The sequence below is a fragment of the Rhipicephalus microplus genome, chromosome X, assembly GCF_043290135.1.
Source record: "Rhipicephalus microplus isolate Deutch F79 chromosome X, USDA_Rmic, whole genome shotgun sequence".
Classification (NCBI taxonomy): Eukaryota; Metazoa; Arthropoda; class Arachnida; order Ixodida; family Ixodidae; genus Rhipicephalus; species Rhipicephalus microplus.
Genome location: NC_134710.1, coordinates 272,488,226 through 272,509,777, shown reverse-complemented (window position 1 = coordinate 272,509,777; position 21,552 = coordinate 272,488,226). Strand labels below are relative to the sequence as shown.

At 41.8% G+C, this 21,552-nt stretch overlaps 1 protein-coding gene across 3 annotated transcripts in view; it reads left to right on the top strand.

Annotated features, from left to right (window-relative positions):
- The window catches only part of PpV (Protein phosphatase V), an 84,430-nt gene that overhangs the window by 53,635 nt on the left and 9,243 nt on the right, over positions 1-21,552 (top strand). Inside the window, exons 8-11 of one of the 3 annotated variants that reach the window (XM_075879150.1) lie at positions 10,231-10,320; positions 12,462-12,519; positions 12,600-12,702; positions 17,240-19,502. In XM_075879150.1, coding sequence (XP_075735265.1) covers positions 10,231-10,320; positions 12,462-12,519; positions 12,600-12,702; positions 17,240-17,504 — 516 coding nt within the window. In that variant the 3' untranslated portion in view covers positions 17,505-19,502. Of the gene's footprint in view, positions 1-10,230; positions 10,321-12,461; positions 12,520-12,599; positions 19,503-21,552 lie in introns of those variants that run through there. The other 2 variants (XM_075879152.1, XM_075879151.1) reach the window with 2 other exon arrangements.

Sequence of the window (21,552 nt, the reverse complement as noted above, 5' to 3'; positions counted from 1 at the left end):
GCATGTTCCCCTTCGGAGGGAAGAGCCTTTCCTCTTCATATAGTTAATTAGCCAGCACCTGCTCGCTTTAAACAGGCTCCGCATTAGACTTTTTTCTAAGACTAATTGCATAGCCCGCACTTGGAGCAGTTCTGTCGTCATGGGCCGCTGTGCCACTCGCTCCTCAAGCACATACTCGCGGAGCAGCTCTTCAATTTGCAGAAACCGACCCTGCTGTGGTTCACTGAAGCCTTTGCGTGAAGCTTTGCTGTCGACAATCTTCTGCTTTTGTTTCCGCCGGTCCCGCACGCACGTTTCGAGAAGGACCACGATGCGGCCCGATTTCCGTCCGTTTCTGCACACGCGATGACTTTTCTTTTAAAAGCGGCATCGTGGTGCACTCGAGTTTTTGGAGTCGGCCCTTCCAAGTCGTCGATGCTAATGCACTACTAGATGACGAACTCCTCAGCACACGTACGAAGTGCCGCACATGGTAAACACATAGGCAGAAATAGCCGACGCACCATGTCGACGCACGTAGGGGGCGGCCATTTTGGATTTGCGATGGCAATAGATTGACCGTAATTTTTTTGTTCGTACTCGATTCTAACGCGCATGCGATTTATGAACTCGCTTAACCGGAAAAAAGGTGCGCGTTAGATTCGAGTAATTACGGTAATACTAGTGACATGTAAGTGTTGTCAAAAGTTTCATGAACATTACTTTCGAGTACTTTACAAGACAGAATGGTTTCAGGAAAAAAGGTTTACTTTTATGCTGAAGTAACATGGTAGTAAACTTTTTAACTGTATTTATTGCCAATATGGCACATGTTTTATGAAATTAATTTTGATAGTTGTACATAAGTGTTTTTTTTTTTAATCTTCGTTAAAATTACCAGTGTGTTCTCAAGGAAAGTAACCCGGGTTTAATCATAAATGGGGTCCTGCAAGTGAAAATTTATAGTTCCGGGAATCGGGGATCACTCTGTAGTTATTGGGGCGTCTTGTATCAGTACACTGCATTAGAACTTGAGACTTAGCAGTATGGCAACAACACCACCACCTTTGCTGCTGTAAACAACTTTGCGAGGCATTTCTCAGGTATGCTATGGTGGACCATCTTTAGGATCACTAACCGAGTGCAAGGACACATAATTGACTTGCAGTGCCAACACCACTTTGTGCGTGACCTCCCTTAGTTACTTTATCGGCTTTTGCTTTACGTATGCTGGAAGTCTACACATGCATTTTCACACCCTCTGTAGAATCCTTACCACATCCAGCTTACTTCGTGCATCCACTCTGGTCCCCTTTTCTTGCACATAAATAAATGGCATTTATTACTGAGCATGCATTGTGTGCATCTTGTTCATCTCAGGTCTGCATTGTGGCCACCAACTTCACTTGCTGTAAGAGAGGTGGCGGTGCAGCTTTGCTTTCTTCGAACAATCTTGCAGGCAAATGAAGTAACGTGCTGTAAAAAAGTCCAGCAATTGCACAGAAAAGATCCTCCGTGAAGGCAGATTGAGCTCTTCAAGTCGCATAATTTGAAGGTGCTGAACTTGTTGTGATAGCTGTGGGCTGTGGGTGCTGCCTTGGAGTGATGGTGGAGTCTTTCAGCGGGGCCATCTTAGAATGGGGGTGGGGGTGGATATGGTGCTAATTTTTTGCATCGCTAGCATGATATTTTAAGTAGAACTTTTAATATTCAGATTGGCCACCCTAATAAAATACAATCGATATGTGTGGGGATAAATCGCATTATCAAATTGAAACAAAAGCAGTGTTTATTGTAGCTGTCGATATGTTGGGAATTGGTGTTACTTTGGTACAATGGGACAAACAATCGGCACATCAGAAGATGGGGATAACATTTATATAAAAATAGTAGGCCAACACTGTTAATTCTTATATTGTCGAATATTTCCGGAGAAAACTTTCCCATGTAAAATTTAAAATGTTCCAAATATGTTAAATTGGAAAAAAAAAAATTGGGAACAGTTTTTTGGTGTCAGCATTTCTGAGAATGGCAAAACGTTTACTGGTATTTCACAGCGTGGTATTCATTAAAACACAGGTCAATGCACAGCGCCTTATCACTGTCGACACACATAAGACTAGTCTTCGTTCTCTTCTTGGAGTTTGGAGTTGCTCTGGCAAACCCATGTCATATTCTCTGCCTGTGGCAGCCTTGGGCAGAACAAACTTGGTAATCAAGAATAACGAGAATGACTCATGAGTGTCAGTGATAAACAAGCTAAGAGCAGTGTCAATAAAGATGGAAGTCAAGTTCCACCGTCCCCGCAAGGGAGAGCCGATAAAGATAAAAAATTAATATTCACGCACCTTTGTTTCAATCACAAGGCGAAACCGAAACCACGAATAAATGTTGCTCTTGGCATTGCCGCAGACTGTGTGATACTCTGACATGATAAATCGGTTCTGTTTATATCCTCAAGGGAGCACAATTATTTCCTACGCTTCTTGTAAGTCACAGGAGCTGGCAGCACCTCCCAGTGAAAGTGAACATGAATCGTCATTTTGGCACGAAATTTTAAGCGGAGGTTTGAAAACGTAACCGTACAGCAAAGACGCTATAGTGCAGAAAATCGATTGTACATTTACGGCAAAAACACTCAAAGGGTTAATATTAGGCTTGTGCGAACATTCGAATGCTTCAATTATTCTAATGAATTTTACATTATATGAATTTGCTTTGATTCAAATTTAAATAATTGGAAAATTTGAAGTACTCAAATTGAACGAATAATTGAATATTATTACGCTTATAGAGGTAACTTCACTGCACTGGAGAGGAGCTAAGCCGTTAAAGAAAATATTCAAATGTATACTAGTACGCATGTAACCCCCATAAAAGCGATGTTACAATTAAAGATGCTAAGCCATGAAAACCTACTCAGGGGAAATATGTGTTGCTGTGAAACTCCACTTCAACATTAAGTGTACATTTTACCCTCACATCGATTCATCATTATTTTTAAGCTTAATAATTTGTTATAGCAGCTTATATGCTTTAAGTATTGTATATTTTAAAACATAACACATTTTACAGGTTATCACTTGCATTGTAATGAAAGCCAGATCCTGCTACTATTCGAAGTTATTTCCAGTTTTTTTAAATAGAAAAACTGGCATTTGTGCAGGCCTTGTTTTAATTTTGAGAAATATTGTGTAAGTTAGTTAGGTCATGACAAATATGCCCATTTTTATTTATACACACAAACTTTGATAGAACGAACCCAGATATAACGAAATAGTGGGTATAATGAAGTAAATAAAAATAGTTTTGCATAGATATAGAGTTAGCAATAAACCTTTATAACGAATTTATGGATACAACGAACCTAATTTATGTACATGCAAGTTTGTTATAATGAGGTTTGAGTGGAATATGTGATAAATACTGTTCGAGTTCCATTCAGAATTATTTAACCAAAATCACTGTTCACTTCAAATTTGCATCAAACATAAAATTTACTATTTACACAAGCCTTGTTAACATGTACTTGTACAAGACATTCGTTGTGGTGCAAGGGAGTCTTTTTTGGAGGAAAAGGGGGCTATTTAACTTGGGTGGACTGTCAAGGTGCCTATGCTGCAACTTGCGCAATGTGGAAAAATTATGTTTAGATAATTGTGGGAAAACCAAAATTCTGAGGGAGAAGAGTCATCAGGGTTAAATATATCAGGTGATCAAAAATAAGCTGTGTAGTTTTCCTAAAATTCAACACTGGCAGGTACATGAAGGCCACCTTTGAAGATAAGCTACGTATTTAGAGGAGCACCAATTGAGACAGTAATTATTGCTGTCACCTGACCATTGAACTAAGATTGAAGACACACTCATATTTTTACACAGTTGCACTTGGTTGAATTCTAGAATGTCCGGGCTTCAAGATATCTGGCTGCAAAGTATAATTGTGGTTGGGATGATTATGCATGAAAGTGAGTCACTGGCATAAAGCTTCTCTTTGATGTGCCCGGGCAGTTGGGTGAACGTTAAATCTCCCAATGCCTTGAAGGCATAGACAAAGATGATAACAGTTACCCTTTTACTACCGGCTGGCGATAGCAAGGAATGACTGCTCATCGTATCAAGGAGGACCGTTGCATCGATCCTTAGTACCCTGCATTTATAATCGTGCGAACAGCAGTTAAACTTTGCTTCAGGATATCAAATCTTTGCAGTGGAATGCTGGAATTCTTTCAACTAGAACTACGTAGAATTGTGGCTGCCTTCAATTTTTCAGCACAAACATTTCCTTTTACCGCAGTCACTAAATAGTTAATATTGAAAGGGGTACTGACACCTTTTTTGGGGGGCGAGTTTACTCTGTCATACAGTTCTCCTATATATAGAGACGACTCTGAGGAAGTATGATGCTCAGCAAATCCTGATGAATATTTTATTTTGATATTAAAGTCGTGTATCTCGCTGCGCACCTGCAGAGATTGACACTAACTTGACATCAGGCTACAGTATTAATCCTGGTGACTTCACACAGCAGTCTGTGGCAAGTTGTGATGACGTCCAGCACCAAAACGCAACAAGTGGCAGCTTGCGCGTCGCCCTCTCGGTCGTCTGCTCGTGCCGTTCGGTTGTGCAGTCACTGTCATTCAGCGAACCTGTGAAGCAAGCTAGGGGAGTCTGGAATGGTGTACGTACACACGAATGCAAGATTACGCTTTTCAGAGGACAAATGAACGGTTTGATTTCGAATTGGTTGTCATGGCACCAATGTTTTGCCCTGTGGATGGTCTTGCGCCAGTGAAATGAGGGACTATAGGGGCTTTAAGTTTGCACGTATACTTTTTTACGTTCCCATGTTACCGGATAGAATTTGCACGTGCACGGGTCTTTGTGGAACTTAAACCTTTACGTAACGTAATCTACCTGCCGGATAGGGTTTATGTTTGAGGCCCGATCTCGCAAGCCCCGCCGCGGTGGTCTAGTGGCTAAGGTACTCGGCTGCTGACCCGCAGGGTGCGGGTTCGAATCCCGGCTGCGGCGGCTGCATTTCCGATGGAGGCGGAAATGTTGTAGGCCCGTGTGCTCAGATTTGGGTGCACGTTAAAGAACCCCAGGTGGTCTAAATTTCCGGAGCCCTCCACTACGGCGTCTCTCATAATCATATAGTGGTTTTGGGACGTTAAACCCCACATATCAATCAATCAATCAATCCGATCTCGCAAGTCCACCTTCGTTCGTAGGTACTCGCGATATCAGCATTGCGGAAACTCCATCCGTCGAGTTAAAATAAGCCGTAGTGTGAGCGCCAGCAGCAATTGACTTTGTTTCAGCCACATTACCAATAATACCAAAGCTAGAAATGGCCATGCTGGTCTAGAACATCAAAACCGCAAATGGGCGAGCCCCGGACAAATTGGATAGGGGGCACCATCTAACGAGATTGAAATGAACCATGCTATCACTAAATTGTTTTCGCGTAAGCATGTTGCATTGAATGTCTAGTGGAAAAACCACACAGCGGAGTTAATAATAATGAGTTACTTTTTTAATAAAAAACATAAGCCAACATGTTCATGACTATGGTTGCACGAAGTGTCGCAAGATGTCGACACCAACCTTCTAGTTACCTGGTATTTTTTTATTCTCCTTTTTGCACATACAAGTATGCCGTACTTGATAGAAAAAACATCTTATGATCTTGCTGCAGCCACGATTGAATTCTCTCTTAGTTAAATATAGTTTAAATGCAGTCAGCACTCCAATTATGGTTTGCAAAAATATGACGGTAAACATTTACATACGTTCATAAACCTTTACGCCTGGGTAGCTAACCTGTTGCAAACATGCGTTCCGGTAACGGTAAACGCAAAGTTGTATCCGGTAACACGTTTTTTGTAAGGAAGGATACGGCTAAAAGCCCCTAATATTTGCAAGTTATACCGATTCTGGTCCGATGTGGTGTTGAGACAAGCGTGCGTTGTGGTCGAGGTATAGACTGGACGCCAACCAAGCGGAGTTTACTCTGTTCGCTTCACTTCACTTCGGACGTGTACACGCACAACATGCAGTTGCTGACTTCGGATTGTCGATGAATGTCACTGGTCTCGTTCATTAGGAAGGCAATCGCCGGCGAATTCTAAGGGTCGACGTATCAGCCGCCCTAACTGCACCACAAAAGCACGAATAATTTAGATTTGGACCCATTTGGCGCGCCAGCGAACGCTGCCTGTGGTCCTAAGAACGAGTCAAAGCCGAGAGTTGATAAAAAAATATATATATTCTCAAATACTGCCGATCAAATAATACACAAATATGCACACTCGGCGATAGTTCAATACAATATCTCACCAATCAAACAACGGGCTACAAAATTAACCAGATACACTCAAAAGCAACAGACACAACAACACGCACTACTGTGGAATATCATGCATTAACAAACCAAGACACTTAAAGACCTAAAAAGTTCAATTCAGTCCAAAGTTCTTGGAATAAAGCTTGAATGATTTTCTTCCAGGAATCATTCACTGAAAGTTCAGCGCTGCTGTCGTTACGCTGTCCCCAAAGTTTCTCTTCCAGGTAACCTTGCGTCGACAAATGTCCGCACTCCAATCACCGAATTTCTTCGCCATTAACACGTCGGCCTTTGCGCGCGGCGACTGCAGAACAAGTATTTACCCACTGGCAGTAAACATACACTCTTCTGCTGCTTGTAATACAAGCCTTCAACCACAGGTGCATAACCACTTCAACTCAACTGCTTTGTCACTGAAGACATAAGCCTTCCCTTGACAGCAGAACAATTCTCATCTTCTGCCCTACGCAGACTGGCGCAGATCTGCTGCTTTGTCGCTGACGACACAAGCCTTCGCCTGACGGCGAAAAAACTTCCTTCACCTCCTGCCTTATGCACACCGGCGCAAACTCTTCATCTCCTGCTCACCACCAACCACTCCTAGCTTAAATATGTCTCACCCTGGGTTCTAAATGTTTCTAATCGTTTCGTTGGTGCGCTGCACAGCCAAGGCTGGGGAAAGGGGGAGCCTTTTCGAGAACAATCCGTGACGCGTCACGCACCCAGGAAGTGACTCACGCTTTTATTCTCGAAACTTCTGGGGTTCGTTCAGGGATCAGTGCGAGGATGTTGGTCAGCGTAGTGATGTGCCTTCGAGGGGGCGAGACGGCGTGCCCGAGGCGTCCTCTGATGCTTGTTTTATTCTTTTACGTTGACGGCGCGACAATCTGGTGCCTGATATTGTCGCCGAGTCCAGAATTCTGCGGCGCGCTTTCTTGAGCGCTGGTTTGTGACAACGAAGAACCTGCGCCTTAAGAAGTCATGCCATCCCAACGTTGTGCCTCCCTGCCGCTACAGTTGCCACACGTGCAGCACGCAGCAGACGACCTAAGAAGCGATGCGCGAATGAGAATACATCACGAAAACTTGCGCGTGCCGTCTAATGGCACTGCTCGTACGATGTCATGACGTCAAGGCACAGTAGGAACCGAAACCAGCTTTTAAAAGCATGCTGCAATTAATTTTTCAGGGTGCACACACGCTTGCCGGTACATTTCCTATGCTCTCGATGGCTTGACTTATCATTTAATGCAAAAAAAACTATATGGGAAAAGTTTCTCTTCAGTACCCCTTGAAGGACCCCTGACAAATTTTGGAAACTTGAGATGCTTGTATTGTTTGAGAGTCTTGCATGCGGGGCACTCCTGACTGATTATTAGTGACAAGCATTGCCTATAAGATATATTACTTTGGTTTTAAAGAAACGGTACGTGCTCATTTGAGCATTCAGGTGCAGGCACCATTTTTTCGAGGTTTGACGTAGACAAGGGGCCCCCTCGGGACTTTACAGACGTCAAGCAAGCAGTGTCGGCATCGAAGAACATTAGCGGGGCACACTTAATACTCTGACTGTCACCCAGCGAGGGCTCTGTTGTCGGGCTGCTCCCAAGGTGGTTTTGGCTGTATACACCAGGAATGCCTTTCTTTTTTCTGAAGGGGAGATGCTCTAAGCAGCCACATCGTTTCGTTCGTCTATGCCCGAAGGTCCTCCTATTTAAAAATGGCACGTTCAGCGTCACCGAAGCTTGAGCGCTTGTAGTTTCACGTGCTGTCCTGGGGTGGAGCACTAGTTTTTTAAGAGTATTCAAGTGGGCGTTTCAAATTGATGGGAAAATGGTTCTAAATTAGTGATGCTAGCAATAAATATACGAGGCATTAGAGTATTTACGATTTAATTTCTGCATTACCAGATGCAAAGCTACAAATCACGGTAAAAAAGTTGCAAACAAAGCATCCGCTGTCAGGGGTGTTTTAATTTTGGGTGAATAACTACGATAATTATTGTCTCACTTTGCATATCACTGGATATATAAATTATCTATAAAGGTGGTCTTCACGTACCTCAAAAGGTGAATTTTAACAAAACAATTAAACTTTTTATCACCCTATATTTTCACGTGCAAATAAATGGTTCATGGGTGTGCCTTTGGAAGTGTTTAAGGCACTTGAGACATCCTGAGGTGTGACTGATTTAAGTTGAGGGGATGTTAGCACTTCACATAGGTGTCAGAGGTCACTATCGTTTGCTTGGTGTGCCTGATTGAGCAGTTGCCAGTTGTTTGAATGGAAATGATATTAGTAGCATTTCTGAAGTGAATGCATACTGTGGCATCTACGTGACTGAGTGCATCAGCTGTAACATTTTCAACACTGCTGATGGTGTGCATGTCTCTTGAACAGTCTAAGCTCTTAACTAGCTGCACATTTCACTTGACATGTCAAGTTATTCTGAACAGCTTATTGAATAGGTGACAGGCTTGTGCTCGTGGTGAATGAAAAGGGCAAGCGAGTGCACTTTAAGTAGGTGTCAGAGATGCTGCATGGTGAAAAATAGAGATAGCTGATGGTCGAAAACATCATAGCATGTGGAACACTGCAACACTTTTTGAGTATGGTTAAAACACGCTGCCCATTGGTAGTAGAGGCTCCCAGCAACACGCGAGCCAAATATTATAGCGTAGCACGCGGCCTGGAATTCACAATAAATTATCAAAACCAGCTAAAAATTGCTTTCTCTTCTGTGGACAAATGACTCAAGATGCTCAAAAACCACTCTTAGAAGGAAGATTGAAAGAGGAAGGACAGGGAGGTTAGCCCATCTATGAGCTATTGGCTGATTTGAACAGTGCGCGCTCGGTCGTTACAGAGATCGCTGCGGGAGGCCACGACTTGTCCACGCATGTGCGCGCGATAAAAGTGATCAAGTCGCGCATTCGAAGAAAAAAAAAAGTGCTCAAGGTCACGAGGTGCGCCTGACGTAATTTTTTTTGCGCCTGACATTCCTCCCTGGTTAACTTCCAGCGCTTTCATCGGGATGAGGAAAGAGAGAATGCAATTGCAGCATGTGACATAGCTTCGCAATTACACTTCCACTGAACTCTTCCACCGAATTCATTCCATGGTTACTTGAAAAAGTGTTTCAGGGCCCCTTTAAGGATAAAGGCAAGAGGTTGCTCCCTACCATTCACTTTAGGCCGAGGTAGTGCAGCTCTAATCTGTAGAGAAATATGTTTCGTAAACATGTTGCACTCATATAACACGAAGTGATATCGGTAAATTTTTGTAATGACATTTAAGAACTAAATATAAAGAATCCAGATTATTTACATGGATAGTTGTGAAACTGGTGTGATGGCACTGTCGTGCTATTTTATGGCTGAATGTTTGTGCATTAAAGCCAGATATTATGACTTTCAGGTGCCTATTGAATATCGCATGCATAATTGACATGTTTAATGGCACTGTAATGTTACTGAATTCAAACTAAAATGATTTTGTTTCCTGTGACTCAGAAGGTGGTTTGATGTTCAAAGGAGGTATACATTCATGTGGAGCAGCCACTGTACGTTTATATAGCCAGTGTGATAACTACCTAAGCTTTCAAATACTTATCATACTCACGTGACCATTTTTCAAGAAACATAGGTATACATGTGCTCAAAAAACCATGCTGTTCATTTGTGTTAGATTTGTGCTATGCCTTTACCTGTCAGTGTTATAGAAGATGCGTGGTAAACTTCAGGTCATATATGAAGTGTTTTTGGGGGAGAGCAAAAGCCGTTAGATTTGTGCTATGTCTTTACCTGTCAGTGTTATAGAAGGTGTGTGGTAAACCTCAGGTCACGTATGAAGTGTTTTTGGGAGAGAGCAAAAGCCGTTACAGTTCTTATCTGCGCATACATCTTGTGTGGTCTGACCCTGAAGATGTAGAGACTTGGTCAGTAAGTCCTCGAGGAGCTGGCTGGCTTTTTGGTGCCAAGGTGACCCATGAGGTAAGAGTTCCTGTATGTACATAGCAGTTAACCTTACTGTGTTCTTGTATGTACATAGCAGTTAACCTTGTTGTGCTTCTTATTGCGCTGTAATTTCGAGGAGTCCTGTTTAAGAAACTGCACATGGTGTGCAACTGATGGCTATCTTTTTACATTGACTATAGCATGTACTGACTAATAGTGTAATCTGGGGGATCGGTTATTTTTCACCATGCCATATACGTGTTCAGCTGGTGATTTTTGCAGTGCATGCTTCAAAATGGGTGACCGAAGCAAACTTTTGGCTGCATTTTCTTTTCTCTGAAAACTACCCTTTTGGTTTTGGCCTTCCAGTTTCTTTATTTAAAAAAAAAAGGAAACCGATCTGCCATCCACTACAACAATTGATAGTAAATTCTTGCAGTGTTGCTGAATTTTGGATACATGGTCGTGAATCAAGCAGTAACCTCTAGAAACATGTTAGCGATAAAAGTTTAAATGCATGCAGTCACGGTAGGTATAGGTCGGTCCGCTGTTACAGGGAACATGCGAGTGCATGACTTGCGCTCTGCGGCGGCTGCCTACAGCACCATCTGCCGACAGCTAAGGCAAACACGTTCGCTTTCGGCATCATCTTTTGTCAGTGGAGACAATTCATGGCAGGTTGAAAAGCGCTGCTAAATTACATTCCCTCACCGCTCGCGCACCACGTTCGATTTGTTGGCAGAAGACGGTGCACAGCAGACATCGCCCTTTGTGCGAGCGGAGAGGGAGCGAAATCTAGCAGCGTTTGCCTACCGGCTATGACTCGTTATCTTGTTTGGCAATAGATGATGCCGAAAGCTAACACGTTTTCTTCGACTGTCAATTGATAGTGCAGTAGGCAGCCCCCACAGAGCCATGCGCTCGCGTGTTCCCTCTAACAGTTGACCGACCTGTTCCCTCTAACAATTGACCGACCTGTCCATATGGACAAAGCCAACAAAAAGAAAAAAGTTGCTGATGGTGTGCACATGATATTTAAAATATGATCAAAGGCTAGGTGAGTGAAAGCTAATTAAAGTGACGAGAGTATGTATGTTTGTGAGGCAGTCCCAGAGCATTTCTCCTGTGCTACCTGCACTGCAGTATATACATCTCACTGCATTGCAGTGGGTTGGGTCATCTTACTAGAAACTAAAAACAGCATGAAAAAATGAAAAGATGAACACCCACGCAACTGACTAAACAGAAGCTTAGCCACAGTAACCTATCACATGATGGTCCTTGAAACAGTCAGATTGTCTGACTGCTTGGCTTACATGTGGCTGCACTGTAGGTAGCCAACTGACTAACAAGTAGGCACTTGTGTAGGCACTGATGAGCTGCATTACAACTTTAAAAGGACACTAACGGGAACAGTGACTTGGTTTAGAGTGACTAAATGCACTCCGAAAACTCTAATGCCATTTGTTCTACTATTATAGGTTCATTGTTAGCGGAGAAAATCAAGGTTGAACTTTCGTTTGTAAATTTCACACCAAAAACTTGGTGTAGGATGTCAGAAATTTCAGAATATATTTTTGGTGTTTTCGTGACATTGGCTAGATGGAAGTTTCACGAAACTTTGTATGCTAGGTCTAAGGCACCATTAGATGACTATGTATTTCATTTTATCCGATTGAAAGCTACATAACACCCCGCAGATGCCTTTAAAATCTGCTATGTCACAGTGTTTGGTATGGTAATCCCAAGGTTGCGTCACCATTCGCATTTTCTCGCTTACAATATGTGGTATCGTGGTAAGAGAGGTGTTTTCGTGTTTGCGAAATTGCACTTCACTGATACGTGAAAAATCTTTTTGCCCTTTAGTGTCCTTTTAATGTTTTTGGTTTTCTATCTGGGAGTATGCTAGAGAGTGTTCTTTTGGGATAACTATTCATCTAGTGCTAGACAGATTCTGTTGGATTATTGTAAATTGTGAGGCTTAATGCAATAGTCCTTGAGTTATCCTGACCCTTGTCATGCTTTCAAGCTTTCTACCACTAAAGAAGGCCAATTGATGTAACCCACTGTATGGAATCTACTACAGCATTGTCACATTTCTTTTGATTAAGGTGTACATGCGCTCCTTATTGGCAGCACAATTTTAAATTTGTCTCCTCCAATGTATGTTATTTCAGTTCATGCACCTGAACAACTTGAAGCTGATATGCAGGGCACATCAGCTAGTACATGAAGGTGAGCACCCTGTGAAGTTCTTGTTGAACTTTTTTATTTCATCTGTGTCTAGTTCATCAGCACTTACTTTTTGGTTGCAGGCATTAAGTACATGTTTGACGGGAAGCTGGTGACAATCTGGTCAGCTCCAAACTACTGTTACCGATGTGGTAACGTTGCTGCTATTATGACCTTTGATTCACGGTACGGTCGGTTTACAAAACTGTATCATGCAGTGCCAGATTGTGAGCGTGTGGTACCACCACGAAACACAACACCGTACTTTTTGTAGCATGGCTTGTGGTTTTGCTGCACCTTTCTGTTTGGTCATTGATGTACTGTTCAAGATACTGTGCTTATCCATAGGCAGTCTGTGAATCAGTGTAATAAATGGGAGGGCAGTTCAGCACCAGTTCGAAAAAGTGTACTATTGGCCCCGTCACCTGCCCTAAATATACCTCGCCAAAAGAGCTTTAATAATTTTTTTATATCCCGTAATTGTTTACACAAAAATATGTTTTTTTAAAGGGCATTTGTAAATCGTAACATGTTTTGATGTTGTCTGGGGATTGTCCTAACTGAAGTAGCATAGTGTGAGCCAAGTTAACTTTGCACTATTAGGTATGTCAGAATGGAATGAAAATTTATTTGGCCATTTTTTTGTGAGTGTTTGAAGGCTGTGTTGCTGCATTTGAACAATACACATTTTTGCGTGAAGTGGTCAGCTTCTCTGCAGTGCCCGCTCATTTCACTTTGTTTTTTAGTAGTCAGCATGTGTGCTAATGTAGTTGTATACAAGGACACAGATTAATGAATTACCTCTTTTTTCTAAGGAGTCCGAGTTAATGCATTTGTATTCTGGAAAACTTTTTTGGGGGGGATGTGGCTACATAAGTGGAATGTAAGTAAATATGCATCAATTTTGTTATAAAATTGTGTAGGTGTGCTCTACAATATCTACATTATTGGAAGCAGGCTATGACATAGCTAATTTTATTTGAGATTGTGCGCAGTATACCTCGTGCTTTAAAAAAAAAGTGTCATGATTATGAGGAGACAAAAATGTTATTCTGGTTCTCGTCATGCCCAGTATATTTATGTGAATGTATATTTAAACCTGGTTTGGTTGCAGGGACTGCCAACATTGCTCATTACTTAAATGGCACTTAGAACAGATTGTGTCAGGTTCTTGTTCAAATTTTAGACTTGTTTGTTTCTTGGGCAGGCTTGCTAGGTGTAGACATTCTTTTTGGGGGCTTGACAGCCTGAATGAGCACCATGTTTAAAAGTGGCATTTTGGTACTTCCTGGTTTAGGTGCGAAACGGCACAATAAACAGGTGTTTCAAGCCCTGGTTTCTCGTTTCAGTAGTTGAAAAATTTTTGTGTTACTCTAACATTGGGTCGAATGTCAGTAGCATAAAACTGCTTTATGGCATCATTTGTGGGAACATCAAAAAGATGCAGTAGCTTTAAGAGCTAATTTCCAGCATATTTGCAGTTCTAGGTGCTAGGAGGTCACCTGTACTCTCCATTTAAATTGGCTTTGCAATGCACCTAAAATAAACTTTAAAACAAAAGTGATGGTAACTGGTGGTAAATAAGTTAGTGGAAAGTATTCTAAACTGTAATAATCAAATTGGTCAAATAGGTTGATTCCTAATGGTGAAGGTTTCTTTTTTTTCTGTATGTTGAAAACTCTGTGCCCATAGTCCAAGGACACATGCTGGACACCATATTTTTTTCTTGTCGTTGGGATGTGTTTAGAAATTGGAGTAGTCTGCCTCACTTAGATTTGTGTATTCCATTGTTAATCATAACAAATGAACACATTTGTTGCCATGGGCAAGCTTGATTCAACCAAGAATATGAGTAAAAAGTGGTCAAGGCTCGACATCAGTATTTTTCGTTTTTCTAAAAAGGTCAAATGAACTGCTTTTGTATTCATGCTCTGCCATACTTCTGGTAAATGGGAGTATGCAATTGCAGGAACCAAAACATGGGTAGCAGGTGCATTTAATCATAATTTTGTTGTTCATGGTAAGAATTGGAGATTGTAGCAACGCACAGAAAGGGTTGGTGATGTACATTATCTAGTCTCCTTTTGCTCAAAAGTTGGATATACACAGGCTGCTTTTGTGATTGTATGAGAGAAATGTGATTTTGTTTGGCAATACATACACATGTGACCAGTTGATGATATGGCAAGCGTAGAGCCACTAAGCAAGCTTAACTACACAACATCAATCCTCCCCATTGGCTTGCTTCATAAGGTGCTAAGATTATGACGAAAAAATGGCCAAGGCTTGTCGACAGTATTTTTCATTGTTCTAAAGATGCCAAATGGACTGCTTCTGTATTGGTGCTCTTTGATGTTTCTGGTAAAAGGCAGTATGCAATTACAGAAAGCAAAACATGGGCAAAAATGAAACAATGAAAACAGTGTTTTAGCCTATAATGACAACATAGGACCTTGTTTTCGGTCAGACTCAAAAAGCAGACTACAATCGGCTCAATTTCGTTATTTGTCACATGCTCATGTAATGCTGAGAAGGTTTCTATAGTAAGAGAGGCAGCTGGTTAGTTTAGGTTGCATTTTATTTTACGCATTGTAATGCCATGTTTCTTCAAAAGGCCGCGACTGGCTTGCCATGCAAAGCAATTATCAGAACCTCACTTGCTTACAATAGAAACATGCAACAAAATTTTCAAGGGTTTATTTTGTTGTAGCTAGTGTAGTATTGGCAGAACTTAAGTGATCCGTCTACTGGAAAGAATAGTTGAGGTTTGGTGCACCTCCAGCTAATTCCGTGAACTTCAAGACAGCTTGACATTCTGCACTGTGTGACAGCTGCAAATGGTTCATGGAAATAAAGATCGACATAAAACATACAGAATTGGCCATAGTTTAAGTAACTCATTAGTGTAAATGTCGTGTGACAACATTGAACCTCAGTCAAACGAAAAAGAGGAGGGTGACCAAAAGGATGCTGGGAATTTTACTTCTAACAAGTGGTCGTGTAACATGAAAGGGAAGAGGTGTGCCACGGTCCCAGTGCACACTTCTTTATGCTGTGTGTGACCGTGGCATAGACTTTGCATATAATGTACCTGTGCTTGTGTGTGTGACACTTCAGGGTCTCTAAACCACCTCTGGTAATTTTTTTATAGTGAAATTGTTGTAGCTCGGTATACTATGTGGGACAGTGTCCAGAAACGAATGGGCATGTGTCGCAGTTACGAAGTTCCTTCTTTCTCCCAAAATATTATGTACAGATTTATGCCACATAATTTGTGGGAATACCATACTCGCCACAATAGTGTGGCCTGTACTAAACTTGTGGCTGCACCCTAAAACTATCATTATCAACAGTTATGTGCAACAAAACTTGGTAAAATCTCACTACACACGGCTATTGCAGGGCCTGTAATGACCCTGAGAATGTGTACAGAGAAAGAGAAAAAGCAAGCATCAAATTGTCTAGCAAGAAGATTCCACACCACCTATCCAAGCCATGAATGCCTAATAGCCAAACCACACCCACTGAAAGAGAAATTGCGTATATCCTCCTTACAGTGCATAGCCCGGCTCCACCTGATCGTGTTCTGAAAGTCATAGGGCGTTCTAAAAAAGGGCAGACTCCCAAGGAGAAAGCCACACATCTCGAAAGCTAGATGGGTCGATCGATGGGGAGTACGAGTGATAATCGATCGGCCAGTGCTTCGCTGTGCCAAGGTTTGTACGACTTATTGTAAACTAACCCCATTTTTTTAACATTTACCTTGTCGGGCATTCAGTTCCGAATGCCATTAAATTGAACAGTATTGTAAACTGCCACCATTTTCATAGCATTTAAAGTGTTGGGCATTAAGTTCAGAATGCTATCACAATGAACAGTGCCAGAAACAACAGAATTATGAGCCATGGGCATAGTGCTGGCCAAGGAGTCAACGCTTTTGTCTGGTCATGTCATCCACAAAAGGAACCGCTTTATCTGCTTGCAGGTATGTGCGCTCTTCCTCCTTGCATGACTGAGACGAAAGACCAGTCGATGAACAAGGCATAGTGAAAGAAATAGCAAAGCAAGTGAGGGCCGCTTTCAGATTCTCAAATGTGTGTAACACCACTGTTACATCACTGTTTCCAAAAATTCTCATAGGTACATGTTTGATGAAGAATCATGCACAACTGGAAAACCACAAATAAATGTCAACCACTGGGTGGTTTAGAGGCCCTTTATTGTCAAACGAGCCCCACAACTTGTTTGAGCAAACAGACATGCCCTTAGAGCATATCTGTCTGGGGCCTTTGCATTAGTGGCAGGTGATGCAAACAGTGAAGAAGTCATAGAAATTTCTTTGCTTCAAATGAAGAGATTATGGGAAGAACATCAAGGCACATGGTATAGCAAGTAGTGCATTCTAATATCGCTTTGCACAACTCTGCTTGGCTCGTCATCTTTTTTGCTAGTGCTCCATTCATATGGCCTCTTGGCAGTTGTAAGCGCAACCTAATTTTGCATGTTGAAATGATTGATCTTTTGTCCGTTGCTTCATTCATATGGCGTCTTCGCTGTTGTAAGTGCACAGCTAATTTTGCACGTTCGAGTGATGAAACGGCATGCATATATTGAGACTGAGAACAGAAGGCATTAAATGTAGCATTAGGAAACTGAGTGGCACGTGGAGAAGTATCTATTTCGGGAGCCTTCAAAGTAAACGCACACTGTATTCTGTTTCCAGGATATTACATGTTCGATGCGCACATTTTCTCAGGCCAGGGAGCGAATGGAGTCAAAGCAGGCCATCATGCAAAGGCTTAATTCATATTTCTGTGCTCCCTTCTATTTATATTTATTTTCCTCCATGCTGGGCATCAAGAGACTGTGTGGCCAGTCGGTGTTTATGTAATATATCCACTGTAATGTACCCACAAGATTTTCAGCCTTTCTTGTCACTGTCATTTGCTTATTGTCTCGCCCATCACTCTCTGTTGGTCCCCATGTAAGTTAAGATAGTCGTATGTGGCAAAAGCCGTTAGTGCTCGGGTGCAGTACTTGAGCCAGTGCTCCTTCACATGGAGCACCTTTTTTATAGTGTCTTGAAACAGTTGTATACTAAGCTTATGTGGAGTTTATCATTTCTGTATCCATCACCTCAATGCCACTTGTTTAGTTTTATCAGTGATTGGGGGGGGGGGGGGGGAGTCAAGACAAACAGCCTTTATGGCAGCACAGTGTCAAGAAAGTCAAAATCTCTGATTGGGCGAGGTGGTGATTCATGATTGCTTGAAGTGCAAGCGTGTAGCGTGGACAAGGATGACCAAGATATAGAAAGTGTCTTTAGTTGCCCTTGTCCACGATACAGGCCCACATTTTAAGTTAACAAGGTGCTATTCTTGTGGAATACAGGCACAGCAAAAGAATTGCATCGCAAATTTTATGGACATTGTCAATGTCTCTTTGTAGAATTAAGGTTAGGAAGATGAACAAAAAGGGGGGGAGGGGGATACTTAAAATACCAGCGCAAAAATGATAACACACAAAGGAAAGACAAAGTACAGGCTGTGTGTGTCCATTTCGGCCCTCAAAGATACTCACTTTTTAGCCAACAGAAATTTGTTCCATTCGCCCTTATTGCAGACTATTTCAGGTTTTTGAAACCTGAGTTGGATTTGAAGCGCAAAAGCTGATGTTCTGGGTAGTGCAGCATGTACTATATTATGAAGAGTGATGTATGGTTTAAAGTGGCACTTAAGAGAAAATGATTTCACCTGTATTAGTTATCATTGCCCTTCTATCTGAACTATGTCTTCTTATGTGGGTTTAATACAATCTCCACAAGAGAAAGTAGCAAAGATGCTACTGAACTTGTATGATGAACACATTAGTTAGCAATATTTTTCTAGTATTATATAATTTTTTGAAATTTACTGTATTTTTTTATGATTGATCCAATGGCCCTGGGTTATTCTGACACTTCACCTCATGCTGTGGAGTTTTCTTCAACAAGGAGGCCCATTGATGTAAAGGTGCAAACCAGAATAGTGTCAGTGCTGCCTTGTATTCTCTGCAGAAGCTTGCCAATACATTGTAATTGGGTTTGATGGCTGTCTCAATGTCCTGTATAATTCCTTATTGGTAATGGTGGACTGACTACATTATGTTCTGACAGGGTCAAAGATTTGAATGACGAGATTTGAGAACTTTTGTTGAGCCAACAGAGCCAAATGAAAAGATGTTCTTGTAGTGTAACCGATGTTCCAACAGTGAGGTTCTTTTGTTAAAAAAATGGAATTTATGCCTTCATTTCTGTAACTAATTATCAATCCATGGTGAAATAAAGGGCATTATAGTTTTTGAAAAATAATTTATCTGCTTAAATTTAGGTCATCTCTTTGAGTGTTCGAACGAATTAAAAAGCATGCCTTGCATAAGAATATATTGCATGCACTATTGTGTATTCATAAATACAGTTGGCCTAACTGAATGTGATCTTTTTTCTAGTTATTATGAACTTTAGTGTTTGTATGTATATGCATGTCACATTTGGGGCCTTGCTGTACATTTGTTGCCAGGTTTGCAATGCAACTAAAGTGAGTATATGTATTGGCTATGATAATTGTATTGTTTTGCTAGGCAGAATGGGCCCCCTTCATTCTTTTCCCTTATAACAACCTGCAAAATGCTGGTTAGGCTTCAAATATAATTTTCTCATGGTTGTCAGTATTTAGTGATAAAAGTGCTCACTTGCTATTATTGAACGTGAGGTTCTGGTGAAATGAGTGGTAATGCTATGGCGATGTTTCTCTAAATCAACACACATGTGCTTTGTTGTGTATTTTTCATTATTACACAAAATGAATTTCTTGATATATTGCTTTTGTGGCTGGAGTATATCTTAGGCAGGTGAAACTCGTAATGTTTAAAATGTAACATTTAGGCTTTGTTAAATTTGCAGTATAATAAAGGCTTTGACCAAGACTGATTTATCATCATGCTCAAAACCTTGAATGTTCAATGTTAATTGATGTGCACTGACTGTTTCTGCAGGGGGCTTTTCTGAAAGTATGCGAGCTCAAGGATCTCAACAATGGTGTTCATTTGCGTTTGCAATCATGTCTAAGCTTTCTCTATACACGAATCAAAATTCAACTCGATCACAGTACAGCTAGGGGATAAATATCAGCCTGCTTCATAGTGTGTCCTTGCATTTGCTCACCGAGTAACTACGCGAGGTCACACGGGGTCCTGTTATATAACCTCTGCGCTCTCACCATATTTAACCTTCTTTGTAACCTCTGTATTTTTGCAGGGCATGTATAACCAAAAGGCATGAGCTTAAACACATGTTGTTTGAAGTGGCTCGGGCTTCATATGAGTTTCAAACTGTTTCACTATGTTCGTGTACTCAAGCAGCTTGCACTTACACTTGCTGAATAAATGCGTTCTTATATGCTGAAGGCAAAGGTAATACTCGGTAGTCAGATTGGAGAACAAGGCAGTTGGCCTCTATGAACTCATGGAACCCTGATAATGAGAATAAAACTTGCACATCAATAAAAATATGTTGCAGTATCAAAGGAAGCATCATGAAATCATAAGAAATGGCTTGCCACATTGCAGACAAAAGTGGGTAATCTTCGCACTCTAGTGGTCATAGCATACAAGAATGAAGCACTGAGGTACACCATTAAAAATGTTCAGGACTGTGCAATGAGTGGCTGAATAAAAGACACGCTTGTAGTGTGGTGGAGAGAAAGTATGATGTATAGAGCTTTTTAGCGATAGGAGGATCCCCTTATTTCTGGGTTATTGCACGGGAGTAAAAATGCTGGCATTACAGCTTTGGCCCTGCATTTTTGGGGGCTCACCCATGATGCAGTGAGAAAAGTGGTGCTCCATTTGCTCCAAACTGCTCTAAAACGGAAATGCTGCTCCACGCTGTTCCAAACCTGCTCCAAGATGGCGTTGGCAAACTAATTAGAATGAAGTGGAACCATGAGACCATCCAGTGAGCATAAGTGAAACCAAAAGCAAGGTGTATACAGTATTATCTTGGTATGCTACTCAGAGGCGTAAATCTAGAAAAATCGCAATGGGTGACACATATCACGCCGTGGTGATAAATTTGCATTTTTAATATAGGTCGTACTTTTATTTATTAGTAATTGAATGGTGCTTTCAAAAACTTTTTAAAAACGAGCTTGGGGTCTGAGCTCAAGCAATTACACCGTTCTATTCAGTCTATTTTTTTCACCTTTTTCAGCTCTAGTTTGCTCACTTGGATGACTTAGATGGCAGTGATGGGCTGAGTGGCAGTCTTCGTTATAATAGAAAGACCTGCTTGCTTTATAATTGCTTGGTTGCTGCACTGCCCGGCCTTCGTGTTTCTTACGCGAAGCGACTGGTCTGGCTTTCGAGGATCCCCGTGAGACAGGATTCGTCTTTTCACGTTCTCAACCTGGAACACCTTCTCTCTCGAATGGCTTGCTTGGCAGTAATGGGCTGAGCAGCAATCTTCGTTGAAATAGAAAGACCTGCTTGCATTGTCATCGCTTGGTCGCTGCGCTTCGCAGGGCTTCGTGTTTCATGCGTGAAGCGGCTGGCCCGGCTTTCGAGGATCTGCGTGAGGCAGGATTTGTCTTGTCACATTCTCAACCTGGGGCACCTTGCTCGCTCGAATGGTTTGCTTGGCAGTGATGTGTTGAGTGGTAGTCTTTGTTGAAATAGAAAGGCCTGCTTGCTTTGTCATTCCTGGGTCGCTGCACAGTGCGCTCTTCGTGTTTTGTGCGCTATACGGCTGGCCCGGCTTTTGAGGTTCCATGTGAAGCAGACGGCGTTCTTCCGCGTTCTCTGCTTGTTTCACATTCTCGGCCTGCGACACTTTGCTTGCTTGACTGACTTGTTTGGCGTTGTCGCCTGCGCGCACGCGCAGGTTGAAAAATTTGCTCACCAGTGAAGACATCGTCGTGCCCGATAGTCGATTATTACACTACAAACGAGCTGCAGTAGTCGAGCGGCAAGCAGATGAAGATGGTAGCGAGGGCGTCTGGT